The sequence below is a fragment of the Monopterus albus genome, unplaced genomic scaffold, assembly GCF_001952655.1.
Source record: "Monopterus albus unplaced genomic scaffold, M_albus_1.0 scaffold31.1, whole genome shotgun sequence".
Classification (NCBI taxonomy): domain Eukaryota; kingdom Metazoa; phylum Chordata; class Actinopteri; order Synbranchiformes; family Synbranchidae; genus Monopterus; species Monopterus albus.
The window spans coordinates 3583650-3610800 of NW_018127911.1; the positions used below are offsets into that span (position 1 = coordinate 3583650).

Genomic DNA, 27151 nt, shown 5'->3' on the forward strand with positions numbered 1-27151 from the left:
TTTTGATGCAGTGGGGCCCTGTCCAGGTTGTCCCCCGCCTGCGTCCGATTGCCGGCCGGGATTGGCTCCGCCCCCCGACCCCGTTCAGGGACTAAGCGGTAGAAAATGAATGAATAGTCCTAAATAACGTTAGATATAGATCTATTACATATATAAATCAAATATATACACACATATATATATATAGAGAGAGAGAATAGATTATCTAGCTAGATATATCTAGATAAGTTACACAAGCACACCCTCTTTGCCCACGTACCCATGAACCTATTTACGCCAAACCCCATAATATAATCTATATTTGCACCAGTTCCATGCGAAAATGGCGTCTGAATTTGTAGACCACATCTCATGAATGTAGTAGCACCATTTAAATGTTTCATAACATAAAATATAAGTGAGGAGCATATAGGGTTACACTCAGACATGCCAAATAAGACACATGGTCTTCAACATGAGTCCATGTTTATTTCATATTTTATTGCATCAGCTTGAAACCATGCAACCATGTAGTGTAGTCGAACAGGAATGTGCATGGCGAATCAAATCCCAAGCAATCCATGAACCAATAAGTGACACTTCTTGATTGCACTTCACCTTCTTGACCATTAGATGTCCTATTCGAGCACTGTGTCATTGAGGCCTCAAGTAATGAACCATTTTTGTGAACACTGTGTGAAGCTTCAACAAAGACTCCTTTACCCATCACTACCTATCCATGCTAGACAGCATCTTCTGAGCCAGAATAGCTGCATCTTTGTAGGTTCGCCCAAGTGCAAGTGAGAACTCCGTAAGGTGGTTTTTGAGATCCAGGCGTGCTGGCACAACAAGGGAAGGTGATTTGAGTGTCATTTTCAAGTGACTTAGTGTGCTCTGCAAATGGCAGAAGAAGGTTCTCGCTCTTTCTTCTCATCCTTTCCTTCCAGTTCCACCAACAACCCACTCTCCTGCCCTTCATCATCCTCCTCCTCTTCCTCAACAAACTGTACTCTGGAAAACACATACACAAAACATAAGCAGGTCACACAAAACTAAATCAGAGAACAATTAATGACTGGGGGTGTGAGCCTTGTCGTTTTTTTCCTGTGACATCATTTCAAAAACATGGCAGGAGCATAATTTCTAATACCGGCCCGTTTCAACCAGCTCGACTCACTGGAGACAGCTTAGCTGGCTGACATCTTTACATCAAAATTGAAGGGCTGACTTTAATACAGTTCAGGGCTCCAGACTGCGAATGATCAGTCGCATTTTGCAACCAAATTTAGGTCAGTCTTTTACCAGAACCAGAGCACACTTCTGCAGCAGCCATTCTGTGGCAACAGACTTCCTAAATTTCTTCACCACAGTCTTCAGATTGGGGGTTCCTTCTGGACCAGGCACTACAGTGACAGTGGTGGTGCCACCAAATCCGAAAGGCTTGGTGGCGACGGTGCCACCAAATCCGAAAGGCTTGGTGGCGACCATTGTGTTGTTGGCCATTCAGATCCTGACGTTGGAGCACATTATTTACAGATGAAAACAGGCAAGTTTGATCATAACATCTCCTAAATCACATCTGAACACACATGATGACCCAACAATCGCCAGCCGTGTCAGAGATATGACATCCACACCGAAGCAGCCCATTGTGTTGTTGGCCATTCAGACTAGGATGGTTCATGTTTCAACGGCTACTTACTTCTTCTTCTGCGTCTTTTTCTCCAGCTCTTTCTGCTTCTGCTCCACCTCTTCTAAGTCCTCTTCATCTAAATCAGAGGCCAGGGACATTTTATCTGCCTCGTCATCCTCTTCCTCAGACAGGTGAAGGTCGTCATCTTCATCTAATAGCGTGTCTGCTGCCTGCATGTCCCCCTTACAAACATCAGCCAGGACCTGTTGGCCAAAGGGGAATACCCGTGTTGTCCTCAGTGTTGAAGTAATAGGCACCGACTCCCAGGAAGGATGCTGTCCCTTTTTAGTCCAAATATCCAACACTGTAGTTATTCTGCATGCTGTGGCCAAGTTTTGTTTGATCTTTTCTTTCTCTTCTTTGTACATTTTGTCAATCAAGTTTAAAATTTTATGTCTTTTTGGCACTTTGAACTTTTTGTCCATTTTTGCCATCATGGCGATGAACTCCTCACCTTCAACAATTCATGCTGGGAGCCCTGTGCAGCCTATCCACTGCACTATCCCCTCCTCTTTGGTACGTTGCTCTGGGGTGAACTTTTTGTCCATTTTTGCTATCATGGTGATGAACTCATCTTCGACAATTCGTGCTGGGAGCCCTGTGCGGCCTATCTACTGCACTATCCCCTCCTCTTTGGTACATCACTCTGGGGAGTTTTCGTTGTACCTCCTTGTGGCAAAGAAATCCTGAGCATTACTTGGCTTGTCCATCTTCTTGGGTGGGACTTGCTACACTGGTGCTATTTCTGGAATCTAGGACAGGAATAGAAACAATGTCCAGACAGATGCATCATCTGGAAAATCTAACTGTTGTAAATATTAAGTAGCAGAAATCCTTGCTATGATTTTTACCATAGTAAATCAACCTCTGAGTGAGCGACTTAACTGTCCGTAAAAGAAAAAAGTCTACAGAATCAAAACAGTAGTCTAATCGGTAGTCTCGACAGGCATGTTAATGCCAATATGATTTGTTTAAATGCATGTATTGGTTTAGAAAAACGTATTCAAAGTCATGTTGTTGATGCCAAATTCAGTTCAATGTGATTGCTATGTGAATGACAAAACTAGCTATAGTATTTGGCCTCATAAGTTGGCATGAGCTTTCCAAAATAGAAAGTAACGTTACGTTAATGTCTTGACTTACCTCAGTTTCATTATGGAATGCCTTGAGATGTCTCTTTAAGGTTCGTGGTGTTTTATTCTGTGATTTTGTGGCCGCATTTCTCCCCATCTTTTTCCACAACACATTGTTTTCTTTTCCACTTCTATGTAATGAAAGTTTTTCAGACAACAGAGAGAATTTCTGATATTCTGTGACACATCCTAGCAAAGACAGAATATTCCAGTGGCTTTTTGCGCTGCGAAGAGTTGTTTACTTGATCTCCTGGTCAAGTTGTTTTGCCTCCTTCTTCAGTTTCTTTGCCAGATATCTTCTCAGCTGGGACCTCCAGTTCAACAGCAGGCTACAGATGTGAAGGAGAGAAGAGCGCGCGTGCGCGCACACACACACACACGAGTCACTAATCCTTATACGTATTACCTTAAAAAAAGAGCACTGAAAAACCTCTACTTGGTGATTTTTAAATGCACAAAGCTCATCAGTGAGATGGAAATAAAGGGCTTACCGGAGTTCTTTACGGCCCAAAACTTTGATGTCGCGACAACACTCCTTTATCTCATCGCTGGTAGATGAGTGAGACTCCAGGTCTGGGTTGTCGATGATGATCTGAACGAAGATGGCAAAGTGAGAAAGGCAACACAGGGACACTTTTCCTTAGCTGGATTTTTCTCTCTTCTCTAAATAAAGTGAGTGAGCTTACACAGCATTCATTTTGACAACAATCTCGTTGTATTTTTCAAGAGACAACTTCACCATCTCCATGACAGCTGAGAAACTCATTCCACAGAGGCACAACTGCAAATGGAGTTGGAAGCTTCAAAGCGGACCTTGTGCCAAGATATATCCCTTAGAGTGGCAATTTACACATTTTCTGCCTTTCCATGAGCAGTCCTGTAAAATACAGACTTCCAGCCTCAGTCTAGTACAGATATATCTCACCTCACTGGCTTTGCTCAGGAAGTCCACAGGGTTGTCAGCTTTCAGAAAAGCTGTCATTGTGAAACTGTGGAAGAGAATCAGTTCACCGTCTGTGTAACCCTCTGCCTGGAATGCAGAAAGAAATGCTTGGTCAGTGATGGATGCAGTATTGTCGAAAGCAGCCTGTTCGTGAGTGAGAGCTATCATACCACATCAAGACAACAACAATTATGAATTAACAGTTACTCAGGTGCTTGGAATCATCTGTTAAACACAGCTCATCTAGTGCCCCATCATCCCATACAGTGTACATGCCTTTGGCTTCTTGACAGGAACCAGCTCCCTCACAGTTTTTGCCTGCACCTCCACCTCTTTGAACGCGTGTTTGGGGTCAAAGAACTTGCTGTCGATTTTGTCCGGGGCAACAAAACCTGGGAAGGACAAAAAAAAACAAAAAAAAAACAAACACTCTGTTTAGGTTGCGCTCTGTACTTTAGGAACATGTGAAAATGTTGAGAAAAAAAAAAGAACAAAGTTTCTCTACACATCAGAGGTAGTACTTTGTAGCTGGCACTGACCCTGACAGATGACAAAGATCTCAGCAGACTCGTTCCTGGACGCCTGCGGCTTGGTGGCCTGTACCTTCTTGAAGAACTTCTGGAAGATCCAGAGAAGCGACTGGTAGTCTTTGGAGCGGAAGACCTTTGTGACAAAAGTGCCACCTTTGGCCAGAAACTCACAGGCCAACTTCAGAGCCATGAGGGTCAGATGAGCTGGGGATGTAGAGGGGAACAAAGGGAGATTTCAGTACGTTAGCCTCAATTGCCATCAATCAGGTGGATGGACACATGGAACTTATTGAACAGCCACATTAACTAATGCTGTACACCAAGAGTGTGTGTGTTGTAGCCTATATTGGCTAACAGCTCTATCTGTAAATGCTGACAAGGAGAAATTTCATTTCCAATTCTTAATACTTTTACTTAGATGTACTTACCTTGTGAGAAGGCATCATGTTGCCAGTTGGCTCCAACATTTGGGGCTCCATCATTTAACACAACGTCAACCTTCCAAGTCTGCAGCTCCTTTCGTATAGCCTGCATACGGGAGCGGCAGTGTCTCACTTAACAAATCCAAATTAAGAACTGTTGTATACTGTAGTTTGTGATTTTAGAAAAATCTGGCCTCAAGTAAACAGTGGAGCTCTCTAGTGGACGAAAACCACCTTTTCTCGGCTTGATCAGAAATAGAGTAAGACACTGATGTCGGTTTTCGTTCAGTGATTCAGTGAACTCTGCAGCGGCTGGCTCACACTTTTTCACACCACTGTATGTCAATGATTGTCACTAATTGTTTTTCAAACAAATTTGAGACTGAAAGTATTAGTTGATTAACTGATCGATCCAGAGAAAACTATTTAATATTCATCTAACTGTTCAAGCAAAACTTTCATTGGTTACAGCTTCTGAAAACTAAATCTTTGCTGGTATACTTAGTCTTCTATGGTATTAATCTAAATATATTTGTGTTCCAGAAGGCTGGTCAGACAAAACTAGCAATCTGAGTATGACAACTTGGGCTACGGGAAATTGTGGTGGTGATGTAATTTAACTGTACCTTCTGTGCTATTTAAACATGAAAAGATAAAGATCAGAGTAGATGCAGCAAAAAGGTAGGTGATGATTTTTATTAGATCTTGAAAGCTGAACCAAAACAAAATGAGAACAGTGGACTCACCAATAATGAGACTTGAAACAGGCATAAACTTGGATGCTACCTGCAGCCTGCAAGGAAATTTTAATAATCAGTGTCATTAATATATACCCATATTCCAGCATATAGAGCACTAATTAGTTTCTCTAGGCAGGACATACACATACATAAAATTTCATAATCAGGCTTTAGTTTAAAAGTTGTGTCAAGTACCATTTACCATATTATCACTAAAATATCACCCATTTGTAACAATAGGAAAATACAGAAAGTCTAAGTGATCCAAAGGAACCACCACTTATCATGGATGTGTAAAGGAGAAATATCTGTTCTAGGATAAATAAAAAATAATCTGTTCGCCATTTGCAAAGGTAGTCAAACTATTGTCCCTCTATGGAATCATCTTTGCGCAGCGCTGCTTTAAGCCCTGGACAAATTTTATCTGAGTAGCTGTTGACAGGCAGCTCACCATCCACCCGGAGCAGCACACAGGTCGACCAGAGCTCTGGCTTTCTGTAGAAACTGAAATTTACGGTTGAGTTGGATGAGCTTAAAGGAAGAACGAGAACGATAGCCTGAAAAAGACAAGACAAGACATTATTAGACAAGGCACACTCTAAAATCCTGAGCAGCATACTTTTATTGTGTTCGCGAGTCAGCTAGTAAGCCTGTTAATGCTAACCTCTACCTCAGTGCTAAGCGTCATTCTCATCTTTTCTGTAGTAGTACGCTACCTGTTTCTTTAGCCAGATGGTAAAATTTATCTTTTCTAGTCTTTCCGACTTTGAGTTTCTTCCCCATAGTTCACTGCGGCTTTTAACCAAAAAATAACACGGAAATATCACACTTTGTCGGAATCTATACAGTTCATAAAAACAACACGTGTGACTGTCTCGTCGCAGATAGTAACGTCACAGTTATAGTAGTTCTAGTTCTTCTTCGTCTTCTTCTTCTCATTGAGTTTGTCCACTGTTCATTAGACGTTGCCGCCACCTACTGTCTTCACGTCGAACTGAAATAAAAATTAAACTAAATTAAATTAACGCATCATTTGAGTAATTTTGAGACGCTTTCTACTTTAGCAAATTTTAGAGGTAACTGTTTCCTTTGCTTTTCTTTTTTACACACACCAAATGTGAAGGCAAATGTGTAATATATGGCAATAAATCGAATAGCCTGTTAAGATTTATGGACATACTGAATATTGAAGGAATCACCTTGGACTTGTAGACTGTGAATGGCAAATGCTCACATTTTTTCACATTTAATGCAATAAGCAAATAATTGATACATCAAGAAAACAATTTGCATATTAACTGATAATTGTTAATTGCAGCCCTGGTTAAAGACACTGAACACCCCAAATTGCCCATGATAGCGGCGAGTATGCACGCAGTGGTCCGGGGCCCCTCGGCTCCAAACAAAATTTTGTTGTACATGTCACAATGTTACAGTGACAATAAAATAAGGCTTCTTCTTCTTTAAACTGCATAACAGTAAATAAAATTGTTAAATAAAATTGTAAGGATTCATGATATAGTGAACGGCTTGTTCATCTAATAACAACAACAACAAAAAAAAACAACTTAGGGGCCTAGTTTCTCTTAACCAATGATTTCCAGTCCTGAACATATTTTTTTTTGTGCAGTTTAGAAACACTGTCTGTGATATCTGTGTAGTTTGTGATGCTCACCGCATTGAAAAATTGTATTAATACTCTGCAAGAATGTATCTCTCCAGAAGTAGTGGCCATGTTACTGTGGCTAATCCACAGATCTCACTGTGAACAGTTTCTATTAGAGCTACTTTCTACAGGGGAAACACTAATAAAACTGTCAAGTAAAACAAATATTCATCCCCTTTATCTTGCTCTGGCAGCAGAAATGACTGATGTCTCAAAACATGGGCAAATAAAATCAAAACAAAGTGAAAATGTACGTTTTGTAATTTGAGTGGCATAACCATCAACAATCTCACACTGTGACAAAGACTAACAAAAACCAGGCTAAACCAAATACAATAGCTATTAATATCACTTTTAGCAAGGTATTATTGAATCACGAAGTACCCTTCAATAAATACTCAATAACAAGTAAGAGTTTTATTAATACTTTATTATGTTATTATATTATGTTATCACAGCCATATGAATGTTAGGATACAACACCATCCAGTGCTAGAAAGGCCTGTTTCTGGATCGTGCATTTATCAGTCCCAGCATGGAGAAGGCACTGGCGGCTGCGGTCACCAAACTGATGGCCCCAATGGCTCGTGTAGCCTGTGGAGAAAATAGAGTAGAGGAGGTGGACTCATGATTATCACAAGGAAGGAAGGATGGATGGATTCTTGAAAAACCACCACATGTCAAAGTTATGAGTGGTGAGTGGCAAAATTTTGGGTGGAACAACTCTTTAATGTCTACCAAAACTGTAGCCATAACTTTAACCACTCTAAACCTTGCATACACCCAACCAGCCAAACTTATTACACATAAGACACAAAAACAGTGAGAGACCTGCTCAGACACCCCCTCTCCATAACGCAGAAGGGTAACAAAGTGTTCGCAGTTGCTCCCCAGCAGGTCATAAGACACCTCCTGGTCAATGAGGACTTGTGCTCGTTGAATGATTTCATAGATGGGCAGGGGTGTGTGACTGTGGTCGTACTTGTTGTTGACACGGTACGAGTCGCTTCCCACCACCTCCTTCAGCAGCTGCATGCGCACCACTGCTTTCTGTAAAACGCTAAGGTTTAATGAAGGTCTTGTTACGTCAGTGGTGTGGTGCGGTGTGGACCCCAAGCTTTAATGGACTAGGATTAACACATTCTAGTACTGAGTGTAAAACGGTAAGGTTTAATGAAGGTCTTGTTACGTCAGTGGTGTGGTGCGGTGTGGACCCCAGATGCCGACACAGAAACCAGAGAACCAGTAACTAAAAAAGGAAGTTTATTAGATAAGTAACAGATTATGTTGGGTGGCAAGAAGTCAGGCAGGCTCGGAGCTGGCAGGAAGTGTAGCGAGCAACAGAGGGCAGGTAGGGTAAGGAACCGGGGGGCTGGGGCGCAGAATCAGGAGCGCCAGGACGAGGAACCAGGAGGACCAGCATGGGCAGGTGAGACAGCAGGTGCCAGGAGAACCCAAGGACCAGGACAGGCAGGTGAGACAGCAGGTGGGGGGACAGAAACCAGAGGATGGGCAGGAGAGCCGGCAGGAGGTCAGGTAAGTAGAGAAAGGGAACGGGGAAACGTGCCGATGGGCATCAGAGCGTGCAGTATCCTCTGGACATGTACGTAATGGCCAGTGGAGAATGAGCGGAAAACAGGGTGTGTGTGTGTGTGTGTATGTATGTATATATATATATGGCAGGACTGGGGGAGGATAAACGGGAGGGGGGGGGGCAGCACCATCCAAACCATGATCTCTTCTAATCCATTAAACCGAAGATGAACATGATCAGATCCTGGATCTGGCATTATGTAGGTTTAGGAAACTAAAGTAAGACATCTAGAGTGGGAAACCACCAACGAGATCCCAGTTCATTTTGGATCCTGGCCACATGGACAAGATTAACTGTTCCCACTTATCAAATGTCAAATAAACTACAAAGAAGTGACACAACTATGTTTATAATTTCCCATGACTCATACAGATGAGAAAATTGATGTGATGTACCGTGTCTCCAGTCTTCATCAAAAATGGAGCAGAGTTACAGTCAGTATGACCTTTAGAGTATGACTTGGAGATGCTTAAGTATTTAAAGAAAAGTATACTGAGGTCAGTTGAAACTGTGGTCCATTACACACAACACACATACAAACAAAGCACAGTTCCATCACAAAGTCGAAATGAACTGATTTTAAGAGGCTGAAAGAAAAATCATCCTGGAGAAAATCTCCCAGTGATGGCATGAGCACCTCAAATCACTCATATTTAACCCTAACTATCACACTTAAGTTAAAAATACTCCCACTGACCAACAGGAGTTAAGTTGATGATGTAACCATCTCCCAGGTAGAGAGCCCAGTGCTGATAAGCTGGTCTGAAGATCTCAATGAGGTCACCAGGCTGGGGGTCACCAGAGGGCTCAGGAAGGTCAGGGTCATTAGAGGCCATCTACACAGAATGTGACAGACAGTTGTATATGATGCTCCACACATTTATTGTTTTTTGAGAGACACACACACACAGGTCAACTGCCCATTCATACTCCAGTATTCAACCATTATAAAAACATAAACTGCTAAATTACATTCCATATTAACAGCCTGTAATTCATCTTACGTTAGAGTTTTGTTGTTGTTTATCCATCCCACATCATGCTTCCACACATTCTAAAGAGAGAGAGAGAGAGAGGAAACACCACTTTAAAGCCACTGACAGGTCACTGAATGTCAATTGGACAAAAAAAGTCAAAATTTCTTACTACATTTTCTGGTAAGACAAGAGTAAAAAGGCAAAATAACTAAATTCCCAGAGAAAGAGAATGCTGGATGGGATGGTACACAGTGTAAAGGTCACCCATACACATACACACAGACAATACACAAGCTTGTGTGTCACCAATGGTACCACAATAGCACCAGCACAATGAGGAAGCTGACAGAAAAACTAGTTTAAGCCCAGGTCATTTCACACATAAAAATGTGAATTTACACGACTTCCACATTTTCTGACTGTGATCACAATTTTGGGATTTTCTGTTCAATCCACAGTTAGAGGGGATGAAATCTGTATCCGCCCAGGAGAACAATTACTGTTTCCATTTCATTATTAATGTATGATGCAGCGGCCATGCTGTCACACGTAACAGAAAAACATAGAGTTGAACTAGAGAAAAATAGTACAATACTTTTTATCATATGTTTAGATTTGAGTAATTCTCCAAATCATTGTTTTGTTGTTTCTATGAAATCTAAAAAATAATGTACAATACATTTTAGTCTTTTGTTGTAATATCATAGCATTACTATAGTGATTTAATGAGGTTCTAAGAAGAATTGAATTATTCAGAGGATTCAGCAGTCAGCAACAAGAAAGTGCATAAAGGAGTATTACTTACTCAAACACCATCAGCTTTTTCTTCTTCAACATTTTAACTGTCCATCATAAATCCACACATAGCCACAGAAAATCCAGCAAGAAAAGAGAAAGAGAACAAGATCGATTCCAAATTTTTGAGGTGACAAGAGGTTTTCAAATTTCCTAAAGCTAAACCACAAGCTGGACCTGGAGGTGTTTCACTGCCACCTGCTCTGACTGGTGCCAGTTTGCCACAGTTGGTCACATACATAAGCACAGAGAGAGGTGTTTCCTCTCTGGCATTGTCTCATTCAGGCAAAGGCAAAACATACAAGATTTGTTTTATTTAAATGTTCTCTGGTTTGTTTTTGCAGAGCAGCGCATATGCATGTTGGCATACGTAATGTATAGGTTCTTCCCACGCCTACACCGCCTGGTTAGTAATTTGTCAGAATAATCATAGATATAAATAACACCTGGGGAGATGCTGTGGCGATAAGCAATGTTGTGCTGGTCACTGCCATAACCGGTCTGAAGTGAATCTCCCTCCATCGAGCTGTGTCCTGCTTCTCCTTTAAGACTGTTTTTAGGAGATTGCCATGCTCTCCAGGAGCGATAATTGATGCGAGCGTGATCCAGTAGAAGTTGGCGTCCATAGCACATGTTGTGCTAGGGGGACGTGCAGCCAAGGGGTGATAGCCACTGCTGTTTTGCTTATGTAGTGTTTTGCCTATGTAATGTTTTGCTTATGCAACATTTTGCCTTGCTTTGTTCTGCTTTTATGTTAAGAGGTTTTTCCTAGCATTATGTTCCCTATTTATTGTATTGTTTCCAAATAGGGTTTAGTCAATTTTATGGTGTGAATGGTTTTATGCACAGGGAGGCAAGGCCCTCTTATATTTGGTTGATGTGTGATTAATTGATTTGTGGTGTTTATTTAATGGTGCCTTTTAACCTGTTGACTGTAGCAGCTCAGTACTGGGGAAGTTTGCATGAATTTGACCTCTGAAAACAGGAGGGGTGTTATTCTTGGGGAACTACTAAAGGTTACTACGGTCTGAGTTGCCTCGGCCTGTATATTGGCCCGGTCACAATTTGAATGCAATTGTTCATGAGGGTTGCACAGGTCTACAGAAAAAAAACATACTGTCTAATGTATGTTGCATATTTCTGAAGGTCCAGGGTATACACAGCTTCTCTCTGAGCAATTGTAATGAGTAATTGTAAATGAGTAATTGTGTCACTACCAAACGCTTGTGCTAAGTGAGTAGTCAGTTATTCCCCCTTCAGAGAGGCAGTCCAAAGATCTCACATGGATAGTTAAGAATGTCAGCAAAATTTGGATGCAACTGTTATGCAGTCAGGAAAGTGAAAGGAGGTTGACTTCTACAACAGGACAAGAATCCAGAGTAGACCTCAGAATCCAACATAAACTACTACAGAAGCTGAAACCTTAGGAACAGCCCTCACAGCCCCCTGACCTGAACATCACTAAAAGTCTGAGTAGATTTTAATTATGCTCTGTGTGTGTGTAAGACAGTTGTGTGTTTCTTGCACAGAATAACCTAGGACTTGAACTATCCTGCAAAGAATAGATCCTAAATCAAGAATTACAAGAACTGGGTACAAATGTCAAAGTAGGGATACAAAGTACTGACTTTAGTAGGACTTGGTGTCTAGTGTATAATAGGTTATAGTCTTAACCTTGGTGTCATGAGCTGGACATGTGACAATGGTGATGGCATTGCTTGCTCACTGATTGGCTGCTGTCTCCCAACCTTTTCCTTGTCTCCGCCCCCTCTCCTGTAACAATAGCACACTGTATCAAGGTAAACGTAGTAAACCTGAACAGAGCAACACAAAATAAAAAGAAATGTAAGGGTCAGGATTACAAATAATTGGTGTGAATTCATGAAACTGATCAACAAACTGTATAGCAAACCTTAAAAGTCTAAAAGCAATGCTCAAAAATAATCTAATGGCCAACACTAAAACTATATGACATGTTAGCAGTGGTATGGTAGAGAGAGGATATTGGGTATGTGAATTATAAAAAGGAGCACATACACCCCCACTTTTTTTTATCTATACAACATTTTTATGGTATTTATTTACTATGCTGCTGGGAACAGTTGCATTTTTTATGTTTGTCTGGGTTTTGATGTTTTTCCCATTCTTCCAAACTTATTGTTTATGGAGAGAGGCGTCAGTATATCAATATAGCTGTACCTAGAACTAGTGGGTTATTGTGGCTCACTGTTACTTCTACCCTACCACTTGGTCACTGGACTGAAACAACTCTTTGTCTCATTAACCCATTATTATGTAGGTGCTAAATTAACCCAACACTAGGTCAAATATAACCCAGTGATTGTGCAATATATACTGAAACTAATTATAAATATAAAGGCCTGTAATAAACATACTATAGGCCTACATATAATCTGTAAGATATTCTTTATTCTGTTGTGCTGTTTTATATTTTATTTAGAATCAAGGTAATCCTAACCATATTCAGCTTTTTTCTAAACAATTAGAGGACCCAGCCCATGAAATGTGACTAGACCACATGCCAACGTTTAAAAATAATAGATGCTCTGTTAAATCAAAACCATAAGCAAGGGCAAATCCCTTGAGTTATAAAGATAATGGCCAGAGATATTTAAAGCACATGGAAAGTCACTAAGAACCTAATGCAAATCTTATCCTAGCGCATTCCTATGCTTGTGCTACTGTCCTTGTGGCGCAATGTCAAAGGAACTTTTGTTTTGAAATCTGTCCCGGAAGCTGACTGTTTGTACCCACATTGACAGTGGTGCCTTTATGGAATACGGAGGTTAGCCAGGCTGACAGAAAGTGTTTTATAGGAATTCAGCGTTTTGTCGCCGTGGATCGGTGTTGTCTGTGTTATGAGAAGCGGACACTGGCTGTCTTAGGACTGTGGTAAAAAAACAAAAAACAAAAAAAAACCCTAGTCCATGTTTTGCTAATGCTAACTTTCTACCGTTACCGCTCGTAAGGTTAACTAGCTTAGCTTACTTGGTAGTGACACGCGTCAGCTTCTTTAACGTAAGAATTTGGATTTGTCATGGCTGAAAATGTATATACGCATGTTTCTTTCGTTATTTATATAAGTCAGACATTGTGTGTTATTCTTACGTGTTACTGCTAACTTATGTCTTCACTAACAGAGCACTTAGCTAACATTTTAAAACACGAGTGAGCTCTCCTGCAGTGTAACAGTAACCTAAAAGGTTGTACAACAGTCGGTGCTAAACATCAGCCATACAGCCTCATCTAAACAGTTTGGTTTTATGACCATAATGACAGCTACAGTAATCTGCTCATGTCCACTCACGTGTTTGTCTTTCTTGACCCCTGTCTTTCTTGACCCCTGTCTTCCTCCAGATTGAACACCATGGCTGCAGTTCCTCAACTCCGACGTACAGATTCAGCTCGGGGGGAGTTTTCCCCTCTGAAGCACTTTGTTGTAGCCAAGAAGAAGATAAGTGATGTGTTTGAGCAGCTACTGAGTTATGTGAAAGAGACTTCAGCATTTGTAGAAGGTGAGAAAATGTATTTATCTCTTGACCATTTGTCACTTACTACTAGTAGATATCGTTAATCAGACTGGAACATCCATTAAGATAGTAGCTGCAAAATCATTTGATGTTATAAAAAGTAATTGTCATCTATCAGATAGCTCTCACAGTCTAAAGGGCTGGTAAAGGGTGTGCTGTGTTTCTCTAATGTGGTATGACTGTGTGTGTTGACAGACATCTGTGGGAATAAAGCTCTGGAGAACATTGCAAGTCAGGATCAAAAGTTGGAGATTCAGGCATATGCAGACAAACTTGCTGTCATTAAGGAGGTGCTGGCACGCAGACACATGAAAGTGGCTTTTTTTGGCAGGTAAGTACGTCTGTATACATGTACCTGAGTTTTACTTTTTTTTTGTAAAGAATATTGTCTTTAATACTGATCTGCTGTGATTCTCAGACAGTCTTTATTGTCAGTGCAACAGTGGTTAATCTAGTCTCTCTTCATATTTTTTCTGTGGCTGTTTTGCTTTCGCTTTTATTGTCTTTTAATTGTGAGCAGTGTCCTTGAAGTGATATTGTGCTGTTCCCTCATTCATTTGTTATATAACCTATTCTGCATAATTGAGTTAAACTTTTTAAGTGAACTGTGTCATGCGATATACTGGTACAAACGCAAGAGGAGGATGTGTCAGAGAAAAACTGACAGTTTTGTTTGTTGTTAGGACCAGTAATGGTAAAAGCACAGTGATCAACGCTATGCTGAGGGACCGTGTGCTGCCCAGCGGTATTGGCCACACCACTAACTGCTTCCTGAGTGTGGAGGGCACAGATGATGACAGGGCCTACCTTAAGACTGAGGGCTCTGATGAAGAGAAGAGCATCAAGGTAAATGTTGCTTTAATCCCCTTTTTGTTTTGGTTAGCACTGTTGCTCTTATATGAGCAGTGGTCTATATCCCGTTCATATATTATTGATATAGTACCTCAGAGCTGTTGTGGGGAAACTTTTGAGAACTGCTGGATGCCTCTGTGAAGGAGGCTGAAGATGAGATTCAACGCCAACACACTGGAATACTGTCATGTTCACTCATCAGACCATCTGTAGTCTTTAGCCACTTGTCACCTAATTACATTGATACCGTATAGTGGCCATTACGTTGAGCTTCCTCACATTATTGACTGGTGTTAACCCCAGTGAACTTCTTAGCCTTTGACTTTAATTGCAGTCAGAATGACAGAAGTATTGTTGATGAGCTTAAAGATTTTTCTTTTACAGTTATTTGAGTGTTGGAGGATCAGCCTGATTAGGTTTATACCTCAGATTGATAACAGCGTCAGGTTATGTTGTAGTCCTGATTCTTCAACAAGTTTTGTTAAAGTTTAATAAGCAAGTTTATTTCAAATCCACTTTCATAAAATGACTTTTACAGTTTATAATGTAATGATGCAACAGGAAGGATATAAACTGTCATTTAAAAAGATCGAGCTGCACTGGATGACAACATATTGGTTTTTACCTGCCAGCTATAATGTTGGCATCAAAAAGAATAATGTTGAATGATGTTTGCATTTGGCTGTTGGCTTGTTTGTTAATTTTCCACACCCACTGCCTTGTATGAACTGTGACAGGACAGCAGGATGTTTACTGTAGTGTCAGGTGTCAGAAATAAGAGCCTAGTGTGGGAGACTTCACCCCCTCTTCACTGTAACTTACTGAAGTAAATAAAGGTAACAAGGGTTCAATAGAATGTGTAGTTTAATTCATTTTTTCCTGTTTTTTTTTAAATGTTCTCTTATATTCAGTCTAGTGCTTGTACATGGCGTTGTCTTGAGTGTCAGAATTTAATATGGATTTTCCAGAGAAGTGAATTATTATTCTCTAAGGAGAAATGTTTCTCCTTAGAAAAAAGTGAATAAAGAAAGCCTTGTGCTTGAATTTTCTCTTTGGGTTCAACCACACACAGTCATGTATTACTTGAACAGTAATATAACACTAATAACTGCAAAATGCTTTTACATTACAGTCATTACATTAGCATCCATGACGTCAGTGTGTTTCCAATCCTCCTGCAGACTGTAAACCAGCTGGCTCATGCACTCCACATGGATGAGAGTCTGGACTCTGGCTGTCTCGTCCGTGTGTTTTGGCCAAAGACCAAGTGCGCTCTGCTTCGAGACGACCTCGTACTTGTAGACAGGTAGCAAGATATGTTCATCAGATCTGGATATTTTCTGGGCAAGTTAGGAAATATCAGTTTGACAATTTCCACATCTTTAACAAGTCAGAGTAACACAGCTAAGTCCAGTAACGTGCAGAACAAAAATCAGGCAGAAATGGATGTTGCATACATTTTTAGAAGATATTGTGCATTAGACCGCTTGACCTTTCTTCCTCTCCCTAGCCCAGGGACAGATGTTACAACACAACTGGACAGCTGGATTGACAAGTTTTGCCTGGATGCTGACGTCTTTGTGCTGGTGGCCAATTCTGAATCCACACTCATGAACACGGTAAAGTCTCTCAGTCTCGTGATGCTTATATCTGGCTGGTGTCCTGTGGAATACATTTTCTGTTTTATATAGATTGTTTCTATTGTTACATCAGTCAGATTGAGTAATGATAGGGAGATTGAGAGATTGATCTAGACGTTTAAAATCACAAGTGCCTGTGAAACAACTTTGCATCACTCACCTGATGGTTGATCAAGGTGTTTTGCCTTTTAGCTGTGAGCTTTCTCATTGTCACACTTCTCTGGTCTGTTTAGTCATTGTTGTCTGTTCAAGATTAGTGTCTTTACTTTGTGTGACTACAGTGGTAAAAGCATCAGTGTAGTTTTGTTAGGGGTAGTTTATCCAAATAACTTATTGCTCTTCTATTTTAGAGGGAAATAAGAAGAAAAACTGGAAGACAAGATGATTTTAAGTATATTTCCCACTTTATCAGAATCAGCTGTATTGTCCCGGTATGAACAGGAGGAATTTGACTGTGGTACAGTGGCTCTCGGTGTGTATGTACGTTGCTCTTCCAGAAGGCAGTGAGAGAACAAGAAAAAGTGTGCATTTAGGGGAAAAGGAGAGGAAAAATGACTTAAATTGTTACAGCCCCACCCCCTTCTGCTCTTTTGCTGCTCTACCTGCATCAGTCTGCGGGTGGGATGGGTCCTTTAGTTAATATGGTGACACCTGTAAAAGTCTCCTGAGGTACTCTGAGCACTGAGAAACTGTCCTTGTGTCTGGTTGTTTTGGTGTACAGTTTTCAGAGGGGTTCAAACAGTTTGTGTCCAGGGTGTGAGGAGTCTGCAGAAATCTTCTCCGCCCTCCTTTTGACTTGTGAGGTGTACAGGTCCTCCATGGAGGGCAGGCTGGCACAGATGATCTTTTCTGCAGTCCTGACTGTCCACTGGGGTGTGTTCCTGTCCTGTTTGGTTGCTGAGCCAAACCAGACAGTGATGGAACAGCTGAGAAACGACTCCATGATTCCTCTGTAGAAATGTATCAGGAGCTCCTGGGACAGGTTGAGCTTCTTGAGCTGGTGCAGGAAGTACATCCTCTGCTGTGCCTTCTTGGTGATGTTATGTTCTATAAGTGAATGGATATCTTATATAATAATAAAGTGATTACATATTGCAGTTTCTCTTTCTGTATCTCATTAGCACTGAATATTCCTTTAAAAATGTCCACTCAAGTTGATGATGGCACAGTCATTTGACCACTTAATTTGTAATGACTAATTTTAAACCATCATTTACAGTAAGTGTACTAAAGGAGGCCTTAAAGTGGATGTTTGTTACAATGAGTCAGTTACAGGGTGGAGAATGTGGCTGCTTGTGTTTGTGTCCAGTGACACTTTTGTTTGTTTCTGCTCAGGCATGTGTGCAATGTGAAACTGGACACGCAGTCGCTCCTTAACCCAGCAGCGGCTCTTTGAAAGGGAAAGCAGACGCCCATTTCTCTCTGGGCTATTCAGTACACCTAGGCATTAAGTTAATCACTTAGGAGATTCAAATAGCAAAAAGCATGTTATGTGTGAGTCTGAATCCTGGCTGGGTCAACAATAAATTAGGAGTGCTTTCATTTTTATTGTAATGCTTACATTGCTGCTATCTTTTCTCCTCATTTCACTCCTCCTCTCTCTAGGAAAAGCATTTTTTCCACAAAGTGAATGAACGTCTGTCAAAGCCGAACATCTTCATCCTCAACAACCGCTGGGACGCCTCTGCAAACGAACCAGAGTACATGGAGCATGTGAGTCAGTCCTCCGCAACTGTTTTCCCTGTTACAGAATATGTCACATTTTGACCGATTTCTGCAGAAATTATACATGATTTTGATTTAACTGAACAGATTAAATCACAGTTTTCAATTAAAGTATTATCTTTATACACTTATTTTCAACTTTATTGCATTTGCAATATGATGTTCTAAACTTAAAATTACAAGACGTTGTGAAACTGGAGAATAAGACACCTCTCCTTTCAGGTGAAGAAGCAGCACACAGACCGTTGTATCAACTTCCTGGTTGAGGAGCTGAAGGTTGTGGACCGTGAGCAGGCCCCCAATCATATCTTCTTCATCTCTGCCAAAGAGGTGCTGAACTCACGCATGCAGCGTGCACAAGGCATGCCTGAAACAGGTGCGGCAGCGGATTAGAGTTTTTATTGTTAGGAAACAGTGTTCATATCTTTGTTTAATAATATTGACAACCAGGATTTGCTAATAATGAACCAAAACTAATGAAAACAAAAAAATGTAGGCTAAAGTCTAAATAGTTGCCGATTAAGTGGCTTTATGTAATATGAAAATGTCATCCAACAGGTGGCGCTCTGGCTGAGGGCTTCCAGGAGAGACTACAGGAGTTTAAGAGCTTTGAGAGGAGGTTTGAGGTATGTGTGTGTGTGTGTGTGTGTGTGTGTGTGTGCGAGGCCACTTATCAGTGTGCTGTCCTTGACTTTCAAAAATTTTATTCCCACTTCTCAAAGCATTGTTACAGGAGAATCGATAGTGTGAGTTGTTTTTTCTCTTCCAGACCATGAGATACAAACAGTAGCTGTTTTATCAGACTGTGAACCAGAGCTTGTTTTGGTTACAAAAACTCCTCAGGAATGTGAGAAACTGAGTCATTCAGTTGTCTGGTGATGGTGCGTGTGTGCGCGTGTGCGCATGTTTGCCAAAGCGTTTGTTTAAGGTTATTGTAGCGGCAACCAAAGTTCCTCTCCTGACACCAACAGTGGACCTGAACATCGGCTACTCAAACCTTATTACTGGTTAGGTTTCGCCACCAACCAGACAGTTCCAAACTGGCACCCTCCCAACCAGTCGCTGTGCCTTTTCCATCAACCTGCGTCTTCATTGCTGAAGTCTAGATTCACTGAGGCGAGGGCATCGCTTTGTTTTCATTCACCTTGGATTTTGTTCTGTCTTAACAATTTTGATTGAGTTTTCTTTGTGTTTCTGTTTTGTTGCACTTTGTTGAGATGTTTTGTTTTTGTCCATACATACTGTAGAACATTTTGACCTAAGACCTAATTGACCAAGTGCTTTAGACATCTGTCTGTCTTGAATGACATATGGAGGATTAAGGAGTAGAATATGAATGAACGCAATGACAACAGATATTATGGATCATGAGCGGTTGAGAAGTGCGTGATAGTGAAATGATAACATAGGAGTTCTTGGTTTACAATTTTTGGCCCTACAAAAAAACAATATGAATTAAATTCTAATTCTAATAAATTATCACAGCACTGTTTAAATACATGGGCTTATAAGAAAAACGATGCCTTGAACAGGAGATGATATAAGTCATCCAAAAACATGAAATATTTTTCTTTCACTTGCATTCTTGGTTGTGTTCACTTATGTTTTTATGATTTTGCTGTGGCTTCACCAACACATTACTGTGACAACAAAATGTGGGCTGTTGGACACAAGATACACACACTGCTGCTGTCATTTTCACACCTGCGTTTCCATTTCTTTTCCTGTCTTAAGTTCAAAGTAGCAGGTGTCTGTCTTGTCCACCATTTGTCCCTGGTAGTGTGTGGCTTCGTGCACCCTATCCAGCCACAGCCCCTTTGACTGTCACAGTAACTTGTGTGTTATGGCCTCGCAGGAGTGTATCTCGCAGTCAGCAGTGAAAACAAAGTTTGAGCAGCACACTATCAGGGCCAAGCAGATCACAGAAAAAGTCAAGAGCATCATGGACGACATCAACATCGAGGCGGCAGAGAAGAGGTGGGTATCCTGCTCCATTCATTATGGTTTTAGTGGGAGTGGGTTGGTAGAGAATTTGCTCTCAGAATCGGATTTTACTGATTTTGTCTTTTTGTCAATTCTCATAAAAGGCATGTACAGTGGGTATGGAAAGTATTCAGACCCCCTTAAATTTTTCACTCTTTGTTATATTGCAGCCATATGCTAAAATCATTTAAGTTCATTTTTTTCCTCATTAATGTACACACAGCACCCCATATTGACAGAAAAACACAGAATTTTTGACATTTTTGCTGATTTATTAAAAAAGAAAAACTGAAATATCACATGGTCATAAGTATTCATTTCCTGTTTGGTGGGGCGGGGCTTCAGAGTGGCGGCACAAGAGGACAGAGAGTATCAGATGGACCGACTGGAGTTTGTCAAGAAGCAGCTCAACTTACTGATTGAGGACATCAAGAACAAGATCAAAGCCATCAGTGAGGACGTGGAGTCCAAGGTAAGCAGACAACAGCTGGTGTCCCTTTCGCCTGATCACTTGATGAACAAGATTTCACCACCGCGTTTCAGCTTGTGTCTCCAGATACACACAGCCAGTCCCTGTTTTCTAGCTGTGCAGTGCGCATTATGGATTTTAGCTGTAGACAGCCAAAGCTGTGGCTTTGTGCTCTTCTTTTACTCTGATCAAATGTACACATGCTGTTGAGTGGACCTTCTGTTTTGCCTTGTGATCAGTTGACTCGGGTTACTTTTGATAAAAGTCTAAGAATTTCTTCTGACGTTAGTTGAGCTGGTCTTCATTGCAGGCAAGGTGATGCACCTCTGATGTAATAAGTCATGGCAGAAAGTCCTGCATAGTGAAAAACACATAAAATGTACAGTCACGACTACCCATGGGAAAGCAGCTACATAGAATTTAATTTGGTCTTACTGGTGTATTTTCCATGAGAAGAGCCAAGTATACAGCTTTGGACCTTATCTTCTGCTGCTGGAGGCTCTTTGAGTAGGACACAAGGCTTGGCTGCTCAGTGCTGGTGGTTGGTAGCTGACTGGCAACTTTGGCTGTGTGTCATCCAGGTATCCAGCGCAATGGAGGAGGAGATCTGTCGTCTCCATATTATCGTTGATGAGTTCCATGCTGACTTCCACCCCTCACCTCACGTCCTCAAGTGCTACAAGTCCGTAAGTGGAGGCACAAATTTCTTTTTGCAAAATAAAACAAATTTCCCTAAACCTGTGTAAGGCCACGTTCAGACTGAGTTTCAAGGGTGTGATTGCTGTTCGCTTTTGAATTCTGGCTACAGTTAATGCACCGTAACGCATTTTTGTTAGTAAACTGTGTTTTTAATCTATCAATGTTGACATAGGTTCTGGCATGGCTTTACCAGTCAACTATGCTAGTTTACTGCTTTTAAACGAGAGGTCAGAGCAACATGTACTCTGATCTGTCTCTATTTTGTGTCTGCTTGTCTTCCATGTGCCCTCTGACCCATGTTGCTGTTGGCAGGAGCTGCTGGCTCATGTGGAGGAAGGGATGGGCAAGAATCTGGCCTTCCACTGCTCAGACGCCATCAATGCTTCTATTCAGTCTTCTCAGAGATACATGATAGGTAATAGAGAATGTGTACAAAATAGTTTGCCTCAGGAGTACAGCGCTGCACTGTCAGTGTCTCAGTTGTGTCAAAGCTTGCAGAGAACAAAGATCAGCGCAGCTCAGCTACTCTGGGTCAAACAGCTTTGCTGTCCCAGATGGATGGCTGAAAGAAATTACCTAAAAACAATTATTAGGAAAATATGCAGTTATTTGCGGCAGGTAGAATGTGAATGTACAGTTCAGTATAAAATCCACTTTGAACTTAATAAACAGCCTTAGTGAGGAAATGTAACCTTCACCTACTTGTAACCTGGTTACTTAAATATTTTTAATTCTTCTTAACAGAACAGAACTTTAAAAAAAATTGAAGAATGTCGATGATGATTGTGTACAAGATGGTCAAGGAATAAATCATGTTTTCATAGAAAATGACCTCAGCCTAGATTTTCCAGTCCACCATTGTTTATCCACTCAGTCTCCCATTCAGTGAGTGTAGCTAAACTTAGTCAAAACCTTTTGGGCACTCAGCTATGATCTGTAACAACCAGCACATTGCTATATTTACCCTGCTCACTGAATACCATCATCCCATGGTCCATTATGCCACAAAGGCGTCACTGTGTCAGGCACGTGGCAGAGATGTTGAAAAGGTGTTAATGTGCCCTCGAATCCAAAGACTTCAGCTATTGTTTTGCAAATGTGGTATGATTGTTTCTGTCACTTTGTGTTATTACTTTCAGAAGGAAGTATTAGCTGTAAAATGTGCCTGCCTAGAATAAAGTACTCATTTTGAAGAATAGTCCCTGTGCCCTTTTGCATCAGTGCTTGTTTAAAATATAAACTAGGAAAGACGGCTGTTGATTTCTGTGGATTTCTGTTTCAATTTTCACCTGCCATGTTTGATCACTCCCCAGATAGCATGCTCCCTCTGCTTCCCTCTGCGGTCCAGAACCAAGTGCACATGTTGGTGCCCAGCAGGAAGTTTGACCTGAGTTACGACCTAAACTGTGCCACACTCTGCAGCGACTTCCAGGAGAACATTGACTTTAAGTTTTCGTTGGGCTGGACAGCATTAGTCCACCGCTTCCTGGGATCCGTCAACGCACAGAGAGCACTCACACTGGTGGACCTGAACTTCAAGGTTCAACCATCTTTAATTCATAACGTGACATTTAATGTCAAAGATTATTCATACTGGTTATGTGACGTGGCCTGCGTCACATAAACACCATACAAAGCTTATAGTGCAAAACTGCTTCTCACCACTCAGGCATCTCAACCAGCATTGCCTCAGGCCCGAACACCCTCCTCAGGACCCCAGTCCACCACATCTCAGCCCAACCATGAGACAGCCGTCATGACCCAGGAAGACCTGATGGTAGCCATGGCAACCAATGTCGCTTCCCTCACCTCGCGCACTTCAATGGGTCTTATCGTCGTTGGAGGAGTGGTATGTTGTCTAAAATAGCATGTACTCATGAGCTATATGTGGGGGGGGGGAAGCTGATACTTCTTATTTGTTGGACAAATTACTTTGTACCAATGTTTTATATACATTTAATGTAACAAATCAGGAAATGCGTTACTAAATGGTCCTTTTTTTATGTCATTGTATACAAATACTTGGCACCAAAACCCATCTGTTAATGGAAGTGTTTGAACCTAACCCATCTTCCTTCTATTTTGTCTGTTTTGTGTTTCCTAAGGTATGGAAAACAGTTGGTTGGAGGCTGATCGCCCTGTCAGCCTCACTGTATGGCTTGTTATACCTGTACGAGAGACTCACCTGGACCACAAAGGCAAAGGAGCGTGCTCTAAAGCACCAGTTTGTGAACTATGCAACCGAGAAGCTGCAGCTCATCGTCAGCTTTACTAGTAGCAACTGCAGCCACCAGGTCCAGCAGTAAGTCCTGATACGGCTCCGTTTGTCATTTTACACTTACAGCAGAACAGACTGGATGGGGCAAAACGTGAAATGTTTTGTACTTGATATACAGTACGGCAGAGTCACAGTTAGTGAGAGGGTAACTGGTTCATCTTTTAAGATTTTTCTGGCAGTTCTTTCAGCTAGTTTGTACAGATGTGTACACAGATTATAGCCATTTTTCATCACTACATCAAGGTCAGTAGAATAATAAGTATTACTCTGTCATTTGATGTTGTGTACCAAGCTCATTTAGTGCATCATTATGATTTCACTAGTTTGTTTTTCTCTCCATTGTGTCTTTGCTGAGGGTGAGCTCTGCTGTGAAACACTTGCATAACTTGGTCCGTTTTGTTTTTACTAAAACTGTCAAGGTATAAAATGTAACAATCCGAGATTCATCTGAAAACATCCAGGGTATTTGATGGGTATACTTTAACATCAAGGCCATTCATGCTGCTAGTGTTTTGCTGCCATCAAGTGCTCATTTCTCTTCACCCTTCCTCAATCTCTGTCAGTGATATTTAACCCACTGACAAAGCCCGACTCCCCATAACGTTCCTGATTTACGCACACACAAAGCCTTGCCACACCCTCGCCTGTGCTCCGCCCAGCCTTCTCATCTGTAGCAGGGCTAAATAAACAAGCAGCGTGACGCGGTGTCCTCTGTGTTGCCAGGGAGATGGCTACGACCTTTGCCCAGCTCTGTCAGCAGGTGGACCAGACGCAGAAAGAGCTGGAGGCAGAAATCCGCCAACTGACAATCAACATAGATCAGCTGGAGGCCATCCAGAACCACTCCAAGACCCTGCGGTCAGTCCAGCTCCTTTGCTTACTGGGGGCAGCGGGAAGGGTGGAGAAGATGTGGGAGAGAGTGTGTCTGGGAATCTAGGAGAACCTAGTGTGGGGACAATGAATACACTAGATGATATGAGTGATGATGATCAAACATTTCAAGACCTGGAAACGGTCAGACTTAGCAGACCTGCCATAGACTGTGCAGCCTTATAGTAAGTAAGCTTGTCCATCCATCTGTTATCTATACTAATCCTGTAGAGCATGTGTCAAACGCCCGCAGGCCACATCTGGCCCAGTGTACAGTTATATCCGGCCCACAAGATCATTTTATATATCTTTTCTTAATGGCCCGGCGATATGAAGCACCGATAACGCACAAACTACAAATCCCATAATGCAGCGCAACAGCCACCTTACCGAACGATAGGCTACCTGTGATCATTCCCACGTCAATTACGTCAGATCAATCAAGCGTCTGTTGATGTATACAACCCTAATTTCAAGTCAGAGCTAGCCCCAGCTCCATCTACATGCGACTCGAACTTTGTGTATGTTTGGTAGCACACATCTGTGTGAGAAGCTATTCTCTGTGATGAAGATTAACAAAACATCACACAGGAGTTGTCTCACTGATGAACACCTGCACAGTCCATCCTGAGAATCTCCACAACATGGAACCTTACCCCAAACATAAACGAACTTGTTGCCAAGAAAAGACGCCAAGCATCCAGCTCTGACAAAATGGCATAAGAGCAAAGAAAATGGAATGTTTTGATTTGTTATTTTAACTTTTACCTAAAAGCACAATTTTTTATTTATATTTTCAGGTTTTTTTGCAGCATGTTCACATTTTTCATATTCATAGTTTGTATCATTTTGCCAGGAGATATTTTTATGGAAAGGTCCCTGTGTGATTGAGTTTGACACCCCTGCTGTAGAGGGTCATGTGGTGACTTGATCAATCCTGGCTGACATTAGGCAAGAGTCAGGATACATCATGGACAACTAACTCCACCCAACTTACACTTGACAAAAGGTCAATCAGTCGGGGTAATTGTAGGCCATAAATAAAATAGTTGTAAAAGTTGCAGAAATGTGAAATGAACAGTTTAACAGTTGCATTACAAACCAAGAAGCTTTACTTGTTTTACTGACTTCTGTTTCTTTCTGCAGACATAAAGCCACAGCGATGGAGAAACAGTTGGAGGCATTCACAAACCAGTACCTGCAGTGTCAGCAGTGAAGCTGCTCCTCTTCATTGCTTCATAATTTGGTTCATGTTGAGCCAGTCAGCCCAGCGTCACCTCACCGCTCCTGGTGCTCTTCATCACATGAACTACACCACGGTTTCTCTATGGACAATAGTGCTGAGAAGATTAGTTGATTCATTACTTTGTCAACATAAATTCATATGTTTTGATAATCAGTAAAAATTTTTGTCATTCATAAGGAAAGCATACCAAACCTTCATAGCTTCTCAAACACTTGGTATGGTTCTGTTTTTTGTTGTTGCTTCTTTGTTAAAGGTCAATTTGAAGTTTTTGGTAACTTTTAATGGACATTTGTCATTAATTTCTGAAATTTTGCAGACTGTTTTTCTAATAAAACAGAGAGATTACTCAAAAAAGTAAGCAATCTGTAGTTTCACTCTGTGGACAGAGGAGAATGGAGGCCCCTCCTCCTCAGCCAACCTGGTGCTGGACAAACAGCAGTGAACGTACTGTACAACAAAACTGCCTGCAACACAAACCTGTATTCCAGTGTGCAAAGATGCTCGACAAGCAGGTGCTTGAGTCTCGGTTGGCATGAAGGCTATGTACCAGTCGGGTGCTATATTTTGACACTAACATGCTTCTAACTGTGAATATGCCTTTTTTTTCTTTTTGGACTAATTCACTGTATGTGGAGCAAATGACGTTTTTGTGTGTACAATTGTTCATATGTCTGTCCGGGCACATGATATAGATATAAGAGAAATTATTTGGAAGGGAAAGCATGTTTATAAAATACTAAGTTCATGTTCTATTTTGAAAACTTTTACAAATCTCCACATTTTATGTCTACCCACTAGACTTGTATTGACATCAGTCTGCACTATAAAATTTGGGTTTTTTTCTGCAATGCGTGTTAAAATACCTCTAAAACAGACTTTTTGCATTTAAGACTTTTCCAGAGCTGGACAGTCTTGTTAAACTTTTTTTTTTTTTTTTTTTAACACACTGGTGATATAATTGGTGCTAAGGCTACGTTAGCAGCATGAGTCCACCTTAAACTTCTAAAGCAACTTCTACAATCCTTTTACACTTGTTCAGCCTGTATAATGATATTAAAAACTAAATCCAAATGTTGGTCTTTGGTCCTCCTCAGATGGGTCTTGTGTTGTGAATGAAGCTTCTTTTGTTTCCCGTAACACAATAGAAAATATAACCACTTGTTTAAATATTTGTATGAGAGTAATATATTACCTCCTTGTGTAGTCTTGTTTTCCATCAAGGACATCAGCCAGGATCTGCATTATTGGTTAAAAGTAAAAGCTTTTATTGGTTACAATAACTCATGGCAACATCAGTATCACCAAGCCACTGTACAAATACCAAAAAATATATGTATATAAAAAAAATTGTTCCATAAGTGATTAT

At 41.1% G+C, this 27151-nt stretch overlaps 3 protein-coding genes across 5 annotated transcripts in view; 1 reads left to right on the plus strand and 2 right to left on the minus strand.

Moving 5' to 3' along the window:
- ftsj3 (FtsJ RNA 2'-O-methyltransferase 3) overlaps positions 1-6360 on the minus strand; it is an 8160-nt gene extending 1800 nt beyond the window's left edge. Inside the window, 13 exon segments of the mRNA XM_020596869.1 lie at positions 713-818; positions 878-990; positions 1682-1875; positions 2405-2417; positions 3048-3134; positions 3297-3397; positions 3731-3835; positions 4025-4140; positions 4288-4482; positions 4707-4912; positions 5443-5493; positions 5892-5997; positions 6157-6360. Coding sequence (XP_020452525.1) covers positions 713-818; positions 878-990; positions 1682-1875; positions 2405-2417; positions 3048-3134; positions 3297-3397; positions 3731-3835; positions 4025-4140; positions 4288-4482; positions 4707-4912; positions 5443-5493; positions 5892-5997; positions 6157-6223 — 1460 coding nt within the window. The 5' untranslated portion in view covers positions 6224-6360.
- A 1187-nt stretch (positions 6361-7547) lies between these two features.
- plaat1 (phospholipase A and acyltransferase 1) lies at positions 7548-13890 on the minus strand. The gene is made up of 6 exons (XM_020596870.1): positions 13801-13890; positions 12147-12245; positions 9705-9754; positions 9388-9536; positions 7938-8166; positions 7548-7700 (listed from the first exon to the last, which is right to left on the minus strand). Exons 3-6 carry the CDS (start codon positions 9729-9731, stop codon positions 7599-7601), a joined length of 507 nt encoding a protein of 168 aa, XP_020452526.1. The 5' UTR covers positions 9732-9754; positions 12147-12245; positions 13801-13890; the 3' UTR covers positions 7548-7598.
- On the plus strand, positions 13170-26466 carry mfn1b (mitofusin 1b). Of its 3 annotated transcripts, none has more exons than XM_020596762.1 (18): positions 13170-13385; positions 13851-14008; positions 14219-14354; positions 14707-14869; positions 16057-16181; positions 16386-16494; positions 18121-18228; positions 18463-18616; positions 18799-18866; positions 20096-20217; positions 20569-20695; positions 21274-21378; positions 21704-21806; positions 22705-22931; positions 23061-23240; positions 23497-23693; positions 24393-24527; positions 25686-26466. In XM_020596762.1, the coding sequence occupies exons 2-18, from the start codon at positions 13861-13863 to the stop codon at positions 25753-25755; spliced, it is 2277 nt and encodes a 758-aa protein (XP_020452418.1). In that variant the 5' UTR covers positions 13170-13385; positions 13851-13860; the 3' UTR covers positions 25756-26466. The 3 variants fall into 3 exon arrangements, with proteins under 3 accessions (XP_020452418.1, XP_020452420.1, XP_020452419.1); XM_020596764.1 differs by having other exon boundaries at positions 13170-13278; XM_020596763.1 differs by lacking the exon at positions 13170-13385 and adding an exon at positions 13407-13511.
- The last annotated feature ends 685 nt before the right edge of the window (positions 26467-27151 follow it).